Genomic DNA, 16068 nt, shown 5'->3' on the forward strand with positions numbered 1-16068 from the left:
CAAATTTAAGTAAAAACATGATATCAATAATGTGCATTCGACCAAGTTTTAGTGCCTGAGCTAGCCTTTTTTTTTGCCGGTAGCTACACCCAGCTGTCAGCTTTGACGCGGAAAGAGGTACGGAGCGGCTCTTGTGGCAGGATCGTCGGGGGAAAAAGATAAAGGTAAATTTAAGTTCTCACAGGCTAAACCAAAATATATAACTATTAAGACCTCAAATGTAAACATGGACATTGTAACTTAATATCAAATTTTAACATCAATGTAAACAAAACAAAACGGATGGTACTTAGTATTATTTTTGGCCGCCTGAATTCTTCTGTCCAAAGGCTGACCTACCTTTTGTAGATATTTGACTAAATCGTAGTGTGTAGTATTTTTGAAGTGCGATAATTGAGATGTAAACTATCGCTCATCCCTGAAACACCGGTATGCCAGAATTAAGGTCACACTTGATTTTTCCGATATTCCAAAAGGTTTACCTATATTCGGCACTTTGCCGCGGAGCAACTGCATCCGTGCTGACCAACCGACTGGGCAAGGGTTTGTGGTTGAACTGCGCCAGAATGTCCAAGTCTCCGGATGGCGGCATTTCCGAGATGGAAACAGAGGAGGAGCCGGAAAATCTGGCGGACTCCCAGGATAATTCGTGGCGTGGAGTGTCCATGGAGGCTATACATCGTAATTTGCGGCCATTCGAACTGGAGAGTTTACCACCCGTCACAGCGGGCAATCTCCACCGGGTTATGTACCAGTTGCCAGTTCAGGAAACACCGCCACGCCCCTACAAATCAGCTGGGAAATGGGATTCGGAGCATGTGCGTCTGCCCTGCGCGCCCGAGTCGAAATATCCTAGGGAAAACCCGGATGGCAGCACCACCATCGATTCCCGCTGGGGAATGATCGAAAGAGCCCTTCTGCAGCCCATTGAGACAAGTGAGGAACTGCAGGCGGCGATAATATCATATAATACCACCTACAGGGATCAGTGGCACTTTCGTGCCCTTCATCAGCTGCTGAACGATGAACTGGACGAGAGCGAAACACGGGTTTTCTTTGAGGATCTATTGCCGCGGATCATTCGACTGGCATTGCGGCTTCCGGACTTGATTCAATCGCCAGTTCCGCTGCTCAAGCAACACAAGAACGCCTCCTTGAGCCTGAGTCAACAGCAGATCTCGTGCCTGTTGGCCAATGCCTTCTTGTGCACCTTTCCCCGGAGAAACACCCTCAAGAGAAAGTCCGAGTACAGCACTTTCCCGGACATCAACTTTAACAGGTAAGCGACAGCAGAACAGATTCAAAGGGTAGGTTAAATATATTCCATTCTAACGCAGACTTTACCAATCGACGGGACCTGCAGTGCTGGAGAAGCTTAAATGCATTATGCACTATTTCCGTCGGGTGTGTCCCACAGAGCGGGATGCCAGCAATGTGCCCACCGGTGTGGTGTCCTTTGTCCGCCGGAGCGGATTGCCGGAAAATCTGGTTGACTGGAGCGAAAGTGCGGCGCCGCTGGGCGATGTACCATTGCATGTGGACGCCGAGGGAACGATCGAGGATGAGGGCATCGGACTGCTGCAAGTGGACTTTGCGAACAAATATTTGGGTGGCGGTGTTTTGGGACACGGCTGCGTTCAGGAAGAGATACGCTTTGTCATCTGTCCGGAACTCTTAGTGGGTAAACTCTTTACCGAGTGTCTGCGACCATTCGAGGCCCTGGTGATGTTGGGCGCCGAGAGGTATAGTAACTATACGGGATATGCCGGGAGCTTCCAGTGGTCCGGCAACTTTGAGGATTCCACGCCAAGAGACAGCTCTGGTCGTCGACAAACGGCCATTGTGGCAATCGATGCCCTTCATTTTGCCCAGTCACATCATCAATATCGCGAGGATCTAATGGAAAGGGAGCTGAACAAGGCGTACATCGGATTTGTTCACTGGATGGTGACGCCACCACCGGGTGTGGCAACTGGTAATTGGGGGTGCGGCGCATTCGGCGGAGACTCCTACCTGAAAGCCCTGCTGCAACTCATGGTCTGCGCCCAGTTGGGCAGACCTTTGGCATACTATACCTTTGGGAATGTGGAGTTTAGAGATGATTTTCATGAAATGTGGCTGTTGTTTCGAAATGAAGGGACTTCGGTGCATCAGCTTTGGAGTATTTTAAGATCTTACAGTAGGGTTATGAAGGAGAAGTGCTCCAAGGAGCCGCGTGAGAGTAAGGCATCCAAAAAGAAGCTATATGATTTCATAAAAGATGAACTGAAGAAGGTCAGAAATGGGCCTGGAGAAGGAGCATCCGCTGAAGCTGGAACCTCAAGAGCAGCTGGATCTGGTGAAGGAAAATCGCAGGCAAAGCCCTCGACATCAGCGAAATCCTCGCCAGAACTCAACAAGCATCCAGCCCGACCACAAACCATTATAACTCAACAAAGTACCGAGCTCTTGGCCACGCAATCATCGCAAGATAACTCAAATTCCTCGGAAGATCAGGCCATGCTTCTGCTGTCCGACGATGAGGAAGCTAATGCCATGATGGAGGCCGCTAGCCTAGAAGCAAAAAGCAGCGGAAAAATTAGCAGCAGCAACATAACGGGCAAAACCAGCAGTTCAGCCACGAAAACGGAAGTTCCAGGTGGCCGCCAGTTGACCCTGCTCGAGATGCTGGACTGTCATTACGAAAAGGGATCGGCCTTGAAGAGGCCACGAAAAACACCCAACTGCAGCAAGGCTGAGGGTTCAGCAAAGAGTCGTAAGGAGATCGATGTGGACGTCAAGGACGATAAGGACGATGTTGTTGACTAAGTGATATTGCACTAGAGGATTGTTACTGCCCCAAATGTATGAGGTATAAAATGTAGATAACTTTAAGGACACAATTAGGGCATTTTAAAGTAGGGTGATTGTAAGTCGAATAAAGTGATTTTTTTTTTTAAATTGTATTGTAATCTGCTTTTCATATAACAACGTAAAACGCATCACAAGCAATGACAATTGTACTAATGTTAAAATAACTACTGTTGCGTGTGATTAATATAATTTGTCATATAATGCAAATCTTGTTTTAATGATTCCTACATGATGATGCATTCTGATGGATGTATTTTTAAGGTTACACTCCAAAGTGTAACGTAGTAAATAGCTTTATCATGCGAGATTTGTAGTTAAAGCCAGTAAAGTTTCTTTTTCAACCGAAACCTTTATTTTCAATAGATTTTATTTCACCACAACAAGAACATCAACAACAACCAGGAAAAAAAAGCGAATATATATATATATATGTTCGTATATATCTAAGCAGATCCAACGTCGATGGCCAATCAGTAGTGATTGCGTCGCTTGTTGGAAGGACAGTACTCGGCGTACTCCTCCCAGGTGCAGCCCACCTTGGTGCAGCATTCGTTCGATATCGATGGAGTATGACCATCCGCTCGACGACTTCTTAGAAACATGTTGGCATAGTTCACGTGCAGCCAGGTGGAGCCATCCGCTGGAAAGGCACCAGGAGTCATTTGGATTTTGATTTCATTGCAGGTGTAGCAGAAGTTGCATTAGTAACTAGTATGTGCACTTACGATCCGTGGTACTCCTCTTGATCCAAGCCTCATCATTGCCCGTCCTCTTTTTGTTGCGCCGTGTCAGTCGGTAAATGTCCTTCTCGCAGGCCCAATAAAGCTGGCGGACCAGCTTGTCGCGGCAGCGGGAGTGCGTCTCCTGATGCCACACGTTCTCCCAGTCCGATTGGGAACTAAAAGATGTATATTATTTCGTATTAAGTGGGACTAGTACGTCGCAACACATTGCACATGGGGTTTCTAGCAGAGAACAGCCTTTTGTAGGTCCGCTTGAAACAGAACGAACTAACCGAAAGCGGTATCAAATGAATGGGAGCTCAACTCACCGCTCGCGGAAGAGCATCTCGAGACCCTCCTCGGTGTGCTGCAGTGCCTCCGGCGTGGGGATCAGCGGCAGGACGAACAGGAGGAGTGCTCCGCAAAGCGTCCAGCTGCCCGTGTTTTGCAGTATCATTTTGGTCATTTTGGGCACTTCCCAAAGCTGAAGTTGGAGGCTACGGGATCCTGATCCTGATCCTGGTGTGTGGTTCACACGACGGACGCGTGCCGACTGACCGCTGTGGCCGGTGTGTTGTCAGGTTTTGAAATATAACCGGGACCCGGGCTCCACCTGAGTGGCGGCCAACTGTCGGGCGTCGGCGGCATAATTAAATCGGTTGGCCAGCGCTCTATTTGAAGTAATGAGGCCCAGGCTCGGGTCAGGACCTTTTCCACACGCGGCCAATTCAATCTAATGAAGAGCTACGGCAGCAATTGCGTATGCGGCCCGTTGTCCGCTTATTGCCTTGTTTATCTGAGGGTCGTCCATTGGGCCGCAAATTGGAGCCACTTCTCTATGTGGTTGGTACACCTGCGATTTTGCCACCCGTTCCACGTGCAACCTGTTGCTTGGCTAACAAAACATCATAAAATCGGGCAAGTTACACTGTTTGCCTCGTAAAACGAGCCGAGTGCCGGGCACTTGTTTTTATTTCGCAGCTGGCATAAATTTTACAATATTTGCACGAATTTCAAAGCTGTAGGCAAAACAGTGGGCTGAAAGTAAGGAAAATATCGAGAACCTTAAAGATTTATGTTTCTCTTCCTCTCCCGTCTGTTATTACAAATACTAAATAGATATGTGTATTTTGTCCTACTAGTAATAGGATAATTTGTAAAAACTATGAAGAATTTACTAAGATGATTTCATTTTAACCCACTGTATGAATAAAAACAAAAAGCCGCCCACACAAGACAATAGGTTAGCTAAATAATGTCGCTGTTTACACATTCTGTGAGAATTTATGATGCACCTTTTCTGCACACAATGCTCCACCAGCTCCAAAATGGAAGTCCTTTTTCCTTTGCTTGCTCTTCGAGTTCAGTTCTTGGATGACATTGCCGGTGGTTGGTTGCCTTTTGGGAGCCTTATTTTCCTGTATTTTTTGTAAGTGCCTTCGAAGAGAACTTTTAAATAGAGAAAAGTACTAAAGGAGATACAAAATCTTGAATGTGTTTAAAAACCCAACGTCGCAATAAGCACTGTTGTTTATGAAACGCGCAGGATATATTGGTTTCAAAGCCAAATATTTACATTTGACAAACAAATCGTCATTTGTAATCAATGAGTAAACAAATAAAGGGTGAAACTAATGCTGAAATTGTTTGCCTGTCACTTAACATTATTGTAAAAAGGCTTCCCTTTAATGAACTTCAATGCTTACGATTTTAAATCAATGGATTTAAACGATTTATTTGTATTGCGTAACGATTTTGTGTTTTCAACCAAAGGTGAAGAAAAATCCACTGGCATGCCAATAAAAAATATAAATGTATATTGTGTACACAGAGTCATCAATTTTATTTAACACAATGAACAAATGTTATTGTACATATACATTCATATACAAATACAATAAGTTCCGCTTTTCATCTTACGCAATAAACTATTTGCTGCATAACTGAAATGGAAAATTGATGAGTACATTTCGTAATGCATTTTTTATTCGCTAGTTTTGTTTGAATTTTCGTGAGGATAGGCGGCTAGCGAATACCCTACAGGGTACACAAAAAAACTTTTTAAATTTTACGCTTATGCTAGAATATTTCAATTTTTCCTCCGTTCAATTTCGCCATTATTTTTGCGGTTGTTTTCGTTCTAAATTCAAATATTGTTCAATTCCACAACTGTGCTAGGAATGCAGTAGAATACATTTACAAATACAAATATAAATACATACATACGCATTTATGTTGCTATACATATGCTCATATATAGTTACAATAGTTTTTTATGTTAAATACAGTAGCATACTGAATTGGGAGTATGTGTTCCTAATAGATTTCCAAATATATATATTCAATCAGAATTGTCTTCATAAATATCGGGTACGCTAATCTACAAAGTATTTTAAAAATATATCCATTGGTTTTATGTTCCAGTTGCAATGGAATTGGGTGTTTGGTAACATATTTCAGCTTTAAAGTATGCTATACAAATAGTTGCATCCTTTAGGAAGTGAAATCAAGGTTTTAACTAGGAACACTTACTCCCATTTTTGATTTCCTGTTTTTTGTGCCACATTTAAATTCGGCAAGGCCGAAGCCATGCAAAAGAAAAAAAGTCAACAAAGCAATATAAATGTTTTATTACTGTCCCTTATTTAATAGTCAAATGTGTGTAAATTGTGTTATTTATATATACTTGTAATTTACATGATTAACTTAAAAATTACCAATTTCGCATGGTCAACAATTGGCTAGTCTATGAATTAATTAATTGTAGTAGGAAATGGAAAGGACTTTCGGGTGACTTATGGCTAACATTTGTTCTATTCAAAGGGTCTATAATGTATGTAGATAAAAGCATTGTATTTATCTGCGGTTTATTTGTTGGTGATCTATTTAATGATTGATTTAATTTGCATAACAAAAAGGGTTAAAGGGATTATACGTGGCTTAATTATATATAGGTCGTTTATATTCAATTGAGCTTCGCTAGTACTAGAAAGAAGTACCAAAGTCAGTTATTTAAGACCTTCAATCTGAAACAATAACCTGCATCTAAAATTACAGCTCTGGTAATAAAAAGGTATCTTACGTGCTATATAAATTTCCCCTATTTTCTCTGCTTCTCTGCCAAAAAACATATTTAAATAGGGAACAAAAAAATTCGTTTTTAAAAATCTTTTGTATCGTTAAATCTAATTTCAATGTCAGTGTGGTCATGTAAATCTACAATAACTGTTGTCTTTTATCTTCTTTTTTTTAATAATAAATTTATATTATTAAACGCTTAATGGCTAAATGACGAATGACTTGCTTATAACATGGAAATCTACAAATTTTTACAGAAATCCCTCTGCTTTTCAATTCTATTCATTAAATAGTGTGTCAACTCTTATCAATTTCTGTTTCAGGAAATTTTTGTTTGCCATTTTCAATATTTCAGGTGCAAAATTTAACCAATTCAGATTTAAGCTTTAACTTTCTTAATTGTTTCTTAAAAATTAAAATTCTTTGTTAAATTCTTAAGTTCTAGGTCCCAAATGAAACTTACACGGCGCTCTAAGTTGAAAATCAAACCAATCGTATAAACTCAACATAAAATATATGTGTGAAATAAATACGTTTCATTTTACTTATGTTTAGGGAAATAATGCGTACACATTTTAAACTATCAAAACAATCACATTTTATAATTCGGAAAATTATATTCTCCTTATAGACATATATTGGTTACTATATATACATTATAGTTAACTTATATGCGCCGCGTTTTCATTCTAACATAAGTTCTTGTGTTCTTTGTTAGCTTTAAATTCACATGTTCTTTTTCGAGTTAGTAAGTCGCCTTCAAAAATGATGTGACGATCTCAACTAGTTAATTTTCAAGAGCTGCAAGTAAAGGATATGTTTTAAATTACTTAAAGTTTATAGCAAAAGCATAATATCACTTGTAAAATTGTATTATTATGTAAAAAAAAGATTATGGAGTGCAAGGTTATACACATACCCGCTTAGAGCATTTCAATATTGGACGTTCCGTTTCCGGTTGCAGTTCGCGTGGTCTTGGTCACCTGTTGATTGGTCATCAGAGGAGGCGGACTTCCACACCACACCACCTGCAAGTTGATCAAAGAAGATATCTCATTATTACCGAAGGATGAAGAGATTGATGCATGCGATGCCCACCTTGCGGAATGCCTTGCGAAAGTTGTCGGACAGGAAGGCATATAGTATGGGATTGATGCAGGAATTTGTGTAGGCCACCACATGGGATATAATCTGGATAATGACCGACAAGTGGCTGCCGCCGTAAAGATCCAGTGCCTTCAACACAAGTATGACCTGAGAATAAGTATTACGCAGAGTTAATGAATGAAAGTCTAGTAAATACAAATAGTAAATAGTAAGTATTTTACCTTTAACAACTTATATAGTTGTTTAAGCGATAGACAATACTTCAATTATTTTGTTTTATTTGAAACAAATTGCATTTCAAATTTTGAACCTAATGCATTTCCTTTGAGAAACCTATATCTACTGATATTTTCCATATGCTGGCCCATTGATAGATGCAGTTTGCATTTCTTGCACTCCGAAGTGTCTGTGTAATTGTAATTTCGTTTGTAATTTGTGAGCACATTGATTTTGTGCAAACACTTTGAGTGCTGGCAACTCAAGGAGCAGCAGCTGCTGGCTTATTAAGCATTTCAGCAAATAAATGGGGAGACTGATCCAAAGGGGGGGCCGGAATATCGCAAATGTCAATTTATCGCAACTATCCACTGTGTTTGCCAACAAAATTTTCCACCAGCTGTTCCCACTGCCAATTTAAGCTACTCAAATCGTAAGTAAAACTTTAAGCAAATCGATTATGTGCCCCATCATTTTCTTGGCGCGAAAACTGGGAATTTAATTTGGAACTTTGCCACTCGGAATGCCTAGAAGTTTATCAAAGTTCATAGAATAACAACGACGAGCTGGCATTACTTTAAACTAACCTTGACCTATTTTTTGTTACAACTACCAATGCTTGGTAATCATAATTCATAATGGTAATCATCGATCATAATTAGCTATATCAAAAATCGACATAATTGGTTGGTTGGCCAATTTGCGATGCACCTTGTGCATTGCATTTTTGATTATTTTTATATTATGGCTAGTGATTTACTTACATGAATGGGCAGCCAACAGATGGCAAATGCCAATACGACAACAACAACCATTCGGGTGACGCGCCGTTTTCCCTTTCTGAAACAACAAACGAAATCGGAGAGTTATTGGGCGAAACATACTATATATCTATATATACTTGATATACTCTATGCATATATAGACATGCATATCTGGGGTGCATATAAATTATGCCGCAGTTCAGTTGCTGAGTTTTGCATTGCGCACGCTGTGATTTACGAACTTTGCGTGCGAATTGCGAAGTTCACTTCGTCGCAAGTTCATTTCCATTCAAATTTAAAACGCACCCTAATGTATAAACATATGTACATGTACATAGGGTATATGTGAGAGGCACCGCATCTGCTTACATGTGAGCCAAAGTAGTTTTATTAAACTTGAATTCATTTCATCCGATGAGTGAGCACAATTTAATAGTTTTCGATTTATGACAAAACCGAACTTGGGCAAGGTATTTCTCTAAGTTTAAAGTTCGCCGCAAGGTCAACTGCAAATTGATGGTTGGTGACCCCGATCACGTCTGCGTACCTTAGGTAACTTTACCTTTTCGCTTTATCCTTAGAGCGTTTTTTGCAACTTGTTGGAGGCTATTTAAGATGTTACATTTAACGTAGAAGTGCTTTATTTTAAACTCTAGTAGTATTTTAACTCTGTAGCACAAAATATGACCAAATTATACAACAACAATTTTTATTTTGCTTTTTATTTTTTCCGCTCATGTCACTCTCATTTTTGCGGAACCCTGCGGGAATATCGCTCACATTTGTACTTATGATTCGGTTTCGTTGACCTGGCCACTTAAAAATGCATGAACCGAAGCTCATGAGCTTTCCTCACAGCCTAATAAAAAGGCATTCATCATGGCAGCAGGTGCGTAGCAACAAACACAAAAAACACAAGCGAAAGGAAAATTCCCTCACCCATGGCGTATACGCGATATTCGCGTGTTGGAGTTTGTTGCCCATTTTCCTCTCAGGAGCATTTCATAGTATACATAGTATAACATATACTCACCTTGACTCTGCGGATGGCTTGCAGCCAGGAGCACTTTTCCAAAGACGAGCCAGCATTCCCATGTACAGGAAACAAATCAGCGTTAAGGGTGCCACATATGACGACAGAAAGAATGAGACCTGAAATGAAATACAAAGTATAGAAAGCGTGTAAATATCTTCTGATGCGGATTCAAGATCAAGAGCAGATTTATGCGCTTGCAAACTTGCATGAATAACAATACTGGACTCAAGAATTTGCCAGTAGCCATGGGCTATTCTACTAGGTTTACATTTCAACTTGCTTTTAATGTGTAGGTTGGTTCAAAAAACTTAACCATAGTGCGCCTGAGAAAATGTATGCAGCCAGTTAAGCCGCGTGTATAGTTATGTTTAACTTTTTTGTAGGACTGCTTTCATGCTTTTGGCTTCTGAAACTGGTCGAAGGCTTTTCCTCTGCCATCTGCTGCCATGTCAGCTCCTTTTGTTTTTGCATGGAAATTGTCAGAAGCGCTGACCCGTAATGCTGACCAGATACCAGATATGAGTACCAGACACTTGCCAGTCCCTGAAAACGCTGAAAAAAACCCAAAGCCCCCATTTCCATTTACCAGCTGCCGCTTAGCCGTATTCCCAACAGACAAAAAGATATATGCATATGTATTATATATATATAGTATCCATGAAATAAGCGTGTGTATGAGATAGTGGTGTTGGTAAAGCTGGCGGAAAAATACGAGTAGTTGTGCTGGCTTCCGGTTGAATATCCGTGTATATTTCGGTTGAATCTCACTCAAATAAATCGCCACAATATTGACTATAATTGTATAAAATAATTCAAGCAATATTAACTTAAGCCTGACGTAATTACGAAGTTCAAATTAATCCTAAGCCGTTTTAAATTGACTTTATAGTTTTGAGTGCTCTGTGCCCTTTTTTTTTGCCTCGTTGGAGCTTTTACCAACTTTTGAGAACAGCCAGCAATGGATATTTAAAGTATTTGGTGCCTTGAAGCCAGTTGAATTCTTTGGGGCTTCATTCGGTTTTTCTGGGACCCTGCATACATTTCCATTGAGCTGCTAGGCTTAAAACTCATTTGGCGGCGCCTCAACTTTCGAGTGGAATCGGTTTTCCTTTGTGGAAGGCAGTCGGCAGCCAGGTGTAAATGATTAAGGCCACCCCACAAAAACCGGATGAAAATCGGAAAACTGGCAATGAGGAGCAGCCAAATATGCACAAAGGTGCAAGTCAAAATAAATGTACATATATCAATTGTAGGCTGCGAAATGGAAGCAATGATACGGAAAAGGAAAGGAAGCGCGCCGAGTACACAAAACGAAAAATGTTGCCAGGTAAAATGTAATAAAAGGTGAAAAATGTATGTGTTTGTATGTAAGTGTATTATTTTTGTCGGTGCATCGATAAAATCGCGCATACCGCAATTGTTAATAATAATCGTTGGGCCGCCTTCACATTCATAAATTTCGGAGGGCGGTTCGCGAGGCGAATGCCTGACAGCCATGGAATACGGAATCGAAATCACTTTGTTGGGATTTACCCATGGTCATGGCCAATGAACATGTCGTTTGTTATCGACAACGACAACGACAACGGCAACGGCAACGAAAACCAGGACGAGTGACATAATCCGTGCTGACACTTCTCGAAATCGTATCCCCGAATACGGGTCCCAGTGATCTGGATCTGGCGTAATGATACCCGGATGTCACTCTCGGCACCCATTACTTAATTATTAAGCATGAAATAAGAAAAGGTGCTATATATATTACATATTAAATTTAATAAGTAATGCAATTATTATTTGATATACAATACTATTTTTATGCATTCACTTTCCGAGATTTGTAAAAGAAGTATCAGCAAATCGAATCCCATAACGAATTACTTGCATGCTCCCTTATTTATTTCGCCGAGATGAGGGTGGATTACCGATGCATTAATTAAAGTGTTGATTGCAAAGGAAATTGTTTGTAATGCGCGACAATCATGTTAACGATATCTCTGCTGAATTCTGCAGTTTATGGCACATTTGCAAGACATTGGTGTGTATTGTGAATACATTTATTTATTCTCTTTCCGTGATTGAAAGTGCCAATCAAGCGGAATAGCGCAATTTAATGCGCTATTTAATGAAATACCTTATAATTAACAATTTTGTAAAGCATTTTAAAGCATTGTTTTCAGTTAATAAGTAAGCTGAAGCAAATAAAAGGAAACTCTGATTTGCAAAATGTTGCCAGCTTTTGCTGGCCACTGGCAAAATTAGCTAGTTGTCAGCAAAAACTTGTTCGAAAAGTGAGCTCAGCTGCTTTTAGCAAAATTGTCATTTTAAACCGAAAATAAAACAAAACTGAAAGTCATTTTCGCGCCAAATGATTAGCAAACATTTCCAAATGGAACTTTCCCTGTGCCCAATTGCATTTGGAAATGGATGATCCAGCCATTTTGCTGTGCCAATGGGGCGAGACAAGTGCGTATAATATATCTAGATCTAAGCTCGAAATGGAGTTGAGGAACTATAAACTTTGCCATGGGGGTTATATAGCCTCCACTTAGGAAATAGAAAGATGCAAAATATGCCAGAGAACAAAGATACTGAGATGGCCGAATCGATGGATATACACCATGAAATTTTACAGCACAATCGCCATAAATAAAAGTTGCCAAACTTGAGCAGCGAACTTTTTGTATCTTCTTTTTTTTTCTTTTCTTTTTTTATTTTGATCGGCCTTTAAACTTTATGCTGGTCCTAATAAAAAGCCATAAACTGAAGTGTGTGCCACATGATAAATGGTTGGGGGCGTATACTTAATATTCGGCATGACCCAAAAATTGCGCCTGGGATTTGTCCATAAACGCAACTTGACACTCAGCGAAATTAATCAACTTGCCACGGGCTCTGATGAGTGCTTCTTTTCCACATAAATTTTCCGCGAAATATATACCTATGTGTATATACTATATGTGTATTTTTATTTACCCTCAGGAAATTTACCAAAAAGATGATTGAAATTATAAATTGGCTGCCATATTGCGGACATCAAATGATGACCCTAGTAAAATTAATTCCTAAGACATTAAAACTTGTCTACTTTTATATTTTGTTTAGATAGAAACCATTTCTAGTACGTTCAACTCTACTTCTTCAGCAAAACGGAACAGAAGTCAACTTTAATAAACTTTGGGGGAGGCTTTACCTTTTCTTTTTTGGGCTCACAGTATTGAAAGATAAACACTATTTTCCGCACACTCCCCATTTCCACGGCCCCTTTCCAGACTATTTGTTTCAGTTTTATGAGTTCTTTACGATGACAACAATTCGGTCGTTAGTTTCACTGTTCGTTTTGCTTTGACGGATGCGCCGCACAAGTTTGATCCATTTTTATTTTATTGCCAGACAAGGCTCGAAATAACACACTATGTATGTATTGACCCTGACAATGACTACTTCCAGAGGCGGAAAATCAAATTCTAACTAAGAATGGCCCTCCCCTCCCAAATATCGTTTCAGTGCAATTTTGATACTCTTTCAAAAAGGACGTGCAAATAAATCGAATGGAATGACAAGTAGTGAGTATACAAATACAATAAGCATATAATAAGCATATTCATAGCTCTGAAATAATGCGAAAAATATTTGAACATAATCTAAAATGCCGCCATAATTGCCAAGTTTTGATTGTCAACGGGATTCCCGTTCAAAGAGCATTCACACTTTGTACTAAGCACCCAAAGTTGCGGTTTCCTTTCGTGTTTTCCAAAGCAATTGCGATTTATGTGCACAGTCAGGGGGATTTGGGGAGAGTTGGGAAGAGGGGTGGTGTGAGGAAAGAGGGGGCATGGCAGGACAGGACAGGGACATAAGGACGGAGCACACGACGTATCCGTAGCCGTGTCTCCGTTTCCTTATCCGTGTCAGTGTCGGAAAACCCGGGGCGAAGCGAGCTGTGCAATTTGCCGTGCCAGTTGGTTTTCGAGTGGAGTGGAAAGGTGAGCCGGCAAAATTCTCGGGTGCATATTAGCTGAAGATACCGAATAACTCAGGGAGTCAGTCAGTCAGTCAGTCAGTCAGTCAGTCAGCCAGCCAGTCAGTAAGTCACCTGGGCACACTGAGCGAATTTCCCATAAACCTCTAATTTACTAATTGGTTTGCTACTACTACAGGTAAAACCATTACTGACTTTGTTGTGCCACAGTCATTAGGTCATTCAGTAGAGCATTTTTCTCGTTTATTGTAAATTGTAATATCTAAGTAGAAAACTGGGTTACGTTTTCTTAGTGTAGTTTGTCAGCGGCTCATTCATTCGCTGTGTGAATGGAAATAGACGACAAAGCTCGTTCCATCCACTTCCCTTCACTCGGCGCCCTGAGGGCCAAAACAACTGTAGCTTTTCCGGTGTAACATCCTTCCGGCATGAAATTACACTCGAAGACCTTCGAAGTCCCCGAATTGATTAATAGACAAAAGTTCAAGTAATAAACATAACAAACTCGGCGAAAAAATATGAGCAACTCAAGCGAACGGAAAAACCATTTGGGATAACGGTGATCTATGTGGCTGAATCTAGACCATAATGATGATGGAATTGTGCGCTATCTTTCCCTTAGAAAACGGGCAAATAATTGCAAAATATGGCCCCGAACACTCTGCAGTTTGCCACTTTGCTGAAAGCATTTGTCCTTTACGAGGATCTGCAAAAGTGCACTGCGTGGATGATGCGGATGCACAGTGGCTTAGTCAGAGGTGTGGCCGCTGTTTTGATTGAGAGCTGCGAAAAGTGCTATAAATCCAAAAATATGAAAGCGATTGTACATTCTACGGGCATTTTTAATAACTGCGGGGTGTCTCTGTGGCAGCATGAACCCACGGTTTTGAACCTGACTTTAACGTCCGTAAATACAAGTGTATATCACACCTTGACGAGTTTTCTTGCTTTTCAGAGTAGAAGGACTGAAAGTGGACTGAAAGTGGGAGTGAAGACAAGTGCTCCTTCTAAGTAGCAAATATATTGCAGTTTTGCTGGGCAAGCACTGGAAAACATGACTTGATTTCAACAATAAGCGATATCGTGCCAACAAAGTGTGTGGAATGTACACAGAACACAATACGGCTAATACTTATATGATTAGTCATTTTCAATTTATCTTTTTGGCTACAATAATTTGTGAGTTCAGATGGTGATCCGTATCCATTTATCAAATACAAATGGTTGCACCAAGTTAAAGCTGCCCGTTTTTTTCGTGTAAGAATATATAACTAACCTGAAAACCGACGAGACTCCAGATCTCCTCCTCCGTGGAAAAGACGCAAGCGGTGCCGGCATTTCCGTGATACTGATAAATCCGCACCGAGTGCGAAAGTGCCACCGGAATCGCAGTCGTCACAATCGTTATCCAGGCGCACATGATGGCCCTAAGGAAATGGAAAAAGGAGTAGAGAAATATGTATAAGAACTGACAGATATTAAAGAGTTTCAATATATTTGGACCTTTGAATGGCGCTGTTCATGAAAATAAATCATCGGAATTGCACTTTACTTCTAGGTATGTAAGCATTTATATTTTTTAAGTATTACTTCGCCTTCATTACTCCTCGTTTCTACCTCAAGTTTCTTTGGACGCGTTGTAAGTTTTTTAATCAGGAAACATGCCAACAAAGTTTCAACTTGATTTAGGGCACAAAATTCCTGGTCAATTTTTTGTGGTTTTTAATTTCTGGCAAATCTGTCCTAGTTGGCCAAGAAATTTGTTGACAACTTCCTATCGGCTAAAGTTTTTCCGCTGCCCTAAAGGTCGTCCTCTTTTAAAGATTCAGTTGTGTAACTGGAACGCAGTATCTTTGGACATATTTATGCGACACGAACCGGCGGCAGAAGGCGGAAGGCAAAAGGTCGGAGGCCACGGAACAAGGCCTTCAGGTAGGCAGAGCTAGCTAATTACAAAGCCCGGACAAATTGATGCAATTACTCTAGATGATGTGGATATGGGGAGCAGATGACCTACACTTTTGAGCGAAAAGTGCCTTCTCTCTGAACGTCGAACTGATTGCTTTCCTTAAGTTGATTCTTGCTCTAGACATACTATGTGTTCACTGATTAATCACTATCTATATGGGATGCACTTGATTGACGTTCAAGGCCACGGCTTTCGCGCAGTGTACCGAAAGAATTCGTGTTAGATGAGACACTCACAGTGTGGCATTGCGCTCCGTTCGCAGGGACATGCTAGTCACAGGATGAACGACGGCCAGGAAGCGATCAAAGGACATCAGCACCAGCGTATAAACACTGCAAGTC

General features: G+C 40.6%; 3 protein-coding genes across 3 annotated transcripts in view; 1 reads left to right on the plus strand and 2 right to left on the minus strand.

Annotated features, from left to right (window-relative positions):
- Positions 1 to 423: 423 nt before the first annotated feature.
- On the plus strand, positions 424 to 2945 carry LOC122623629 (poly(ADP-ribose) glycohydrolase). The gene is made up of 2 exons (XM_043802890.1): positions 424 to 1279; positions 1338 to 2945. The coding sequence occupies exons 1-2, from the start codon at positions 432 to 434 to the stop codon at positions 2806 to 2808; spliced, it is 2319 nt and encodes a 772-aa protein (XP_043658825.1). The 5' UTR covers positions 424 to 431; the 3' UTR covers positions 2809 to 2945.
- Positions 2946 to 3235: 290 nt separating this feature from the next.
- Positions 3236 to 4123, minus strand: LOC122624638 (probable insulin-like peptide 7). Its single transcript, XM_043804297.1, has 3 exons — positions 3905 to 4123; positions 3579 to 3751; positions 3236 to 3493 (listed from the first exon to the last, which is right to left on the minus strand). Exons 1-3 carry the CDS (start codon positions 4039 to 4041, stop codon positions 3324 to 3326), a joined length of 480 nt encoding a protein of 159 aa, XP_043660232.1. The 5' UTR covers positions 4042 to 4123; the 3' UTR covers positions 3236 to 3323.
- A 2829-nt stretch (positions 4124 to 6952) lies between these two features.
- LOC122623641 (allatostatin-A receptor) overlaps positions 6953 to 16068 on the minus strand; it is a 32731-nt gene continuing 23615 nt past the window's right edge. Inside the window, exons 4-10 of the mRNA XM_043802909.1 lie at positions 15964 to 16059; positions 15035 to 15185; positions 9774 to 9892; positions 8741 to 8816; positions 7752 to 7907; positions 7573 to 7681; positions 6953 to 7454 (exon numbers count right to left, since the gene is read on the minus strand). Of these exons, the coding sequence (XP_043658844.1) occupies positions 7577 to 7681; positions 7752 to 7907; positions 8741 to 8816; positions 9774 to 9892; positions 15035 to 15185; positions 15964 to 16059 (703 nt within the window). The 3' untranslated portion in view covers positions 6953 to 7454; positions 7573 to 7576. The remainder of the gene's footprint in view (positions 7455 to 7572; positions 7682 to 7751; positions 7908 to 8740; positions 8817 to 9773; positions 9893 to 15034; positions 15186 to 15963; positions 16060 to 16068) is intronic.

This window comes from Drosophila teissieri, chromosome X (genome assembly GCF_016746235.2).
Source record: "Drosophila teissieri strain GT53w chromosome X, Prin_Dtei_1.1, whole genome shotgun sequence".
Taxonomy (NCBI): domain Eukaryota; kingdom Metazoa; phylum Arthropoda; class Insecta; order Diptera; family Drosophilidae; genus Drosophila; species Drosophila teissieri.

Coding starts and splice junctions, on each gene's coding strand:
- LOC122624638 (XM_043804297.1), bottom strand. CDS start 4,041: ATGACCAAAATGATACTGCAAAACACGGGCAGCTGGACGCTTTGCGGA. Junction 3,752..3,904: donor GAGATGCTCTTCCGCGAGCG/GTGAGTTGAGCT, acceptor TACATCTTTTAG/TTCCCAATCGGACTGGGAGA. Junction 3,494..3,578: donor CAAGAGGAGTACCACGGATC/GTAAGTGCACAT, acceptor GTGCCTTTCCAG/CGGATGGCTCCACCTGGCTG.
- LOC122623629 (XM_043802890.1), top strand. CDS start 432: ATGCCAGAATTAAGGTCACACTTGATTTTTCCGATATTCCAAAAGGTT. Junction 1,280..1,337: donor CCGGACATCAACTTTAACAG/GTAAGCGACAGC, acceptor ATTCTAACGCAG/ACTTTACCAATCGACGGGAC.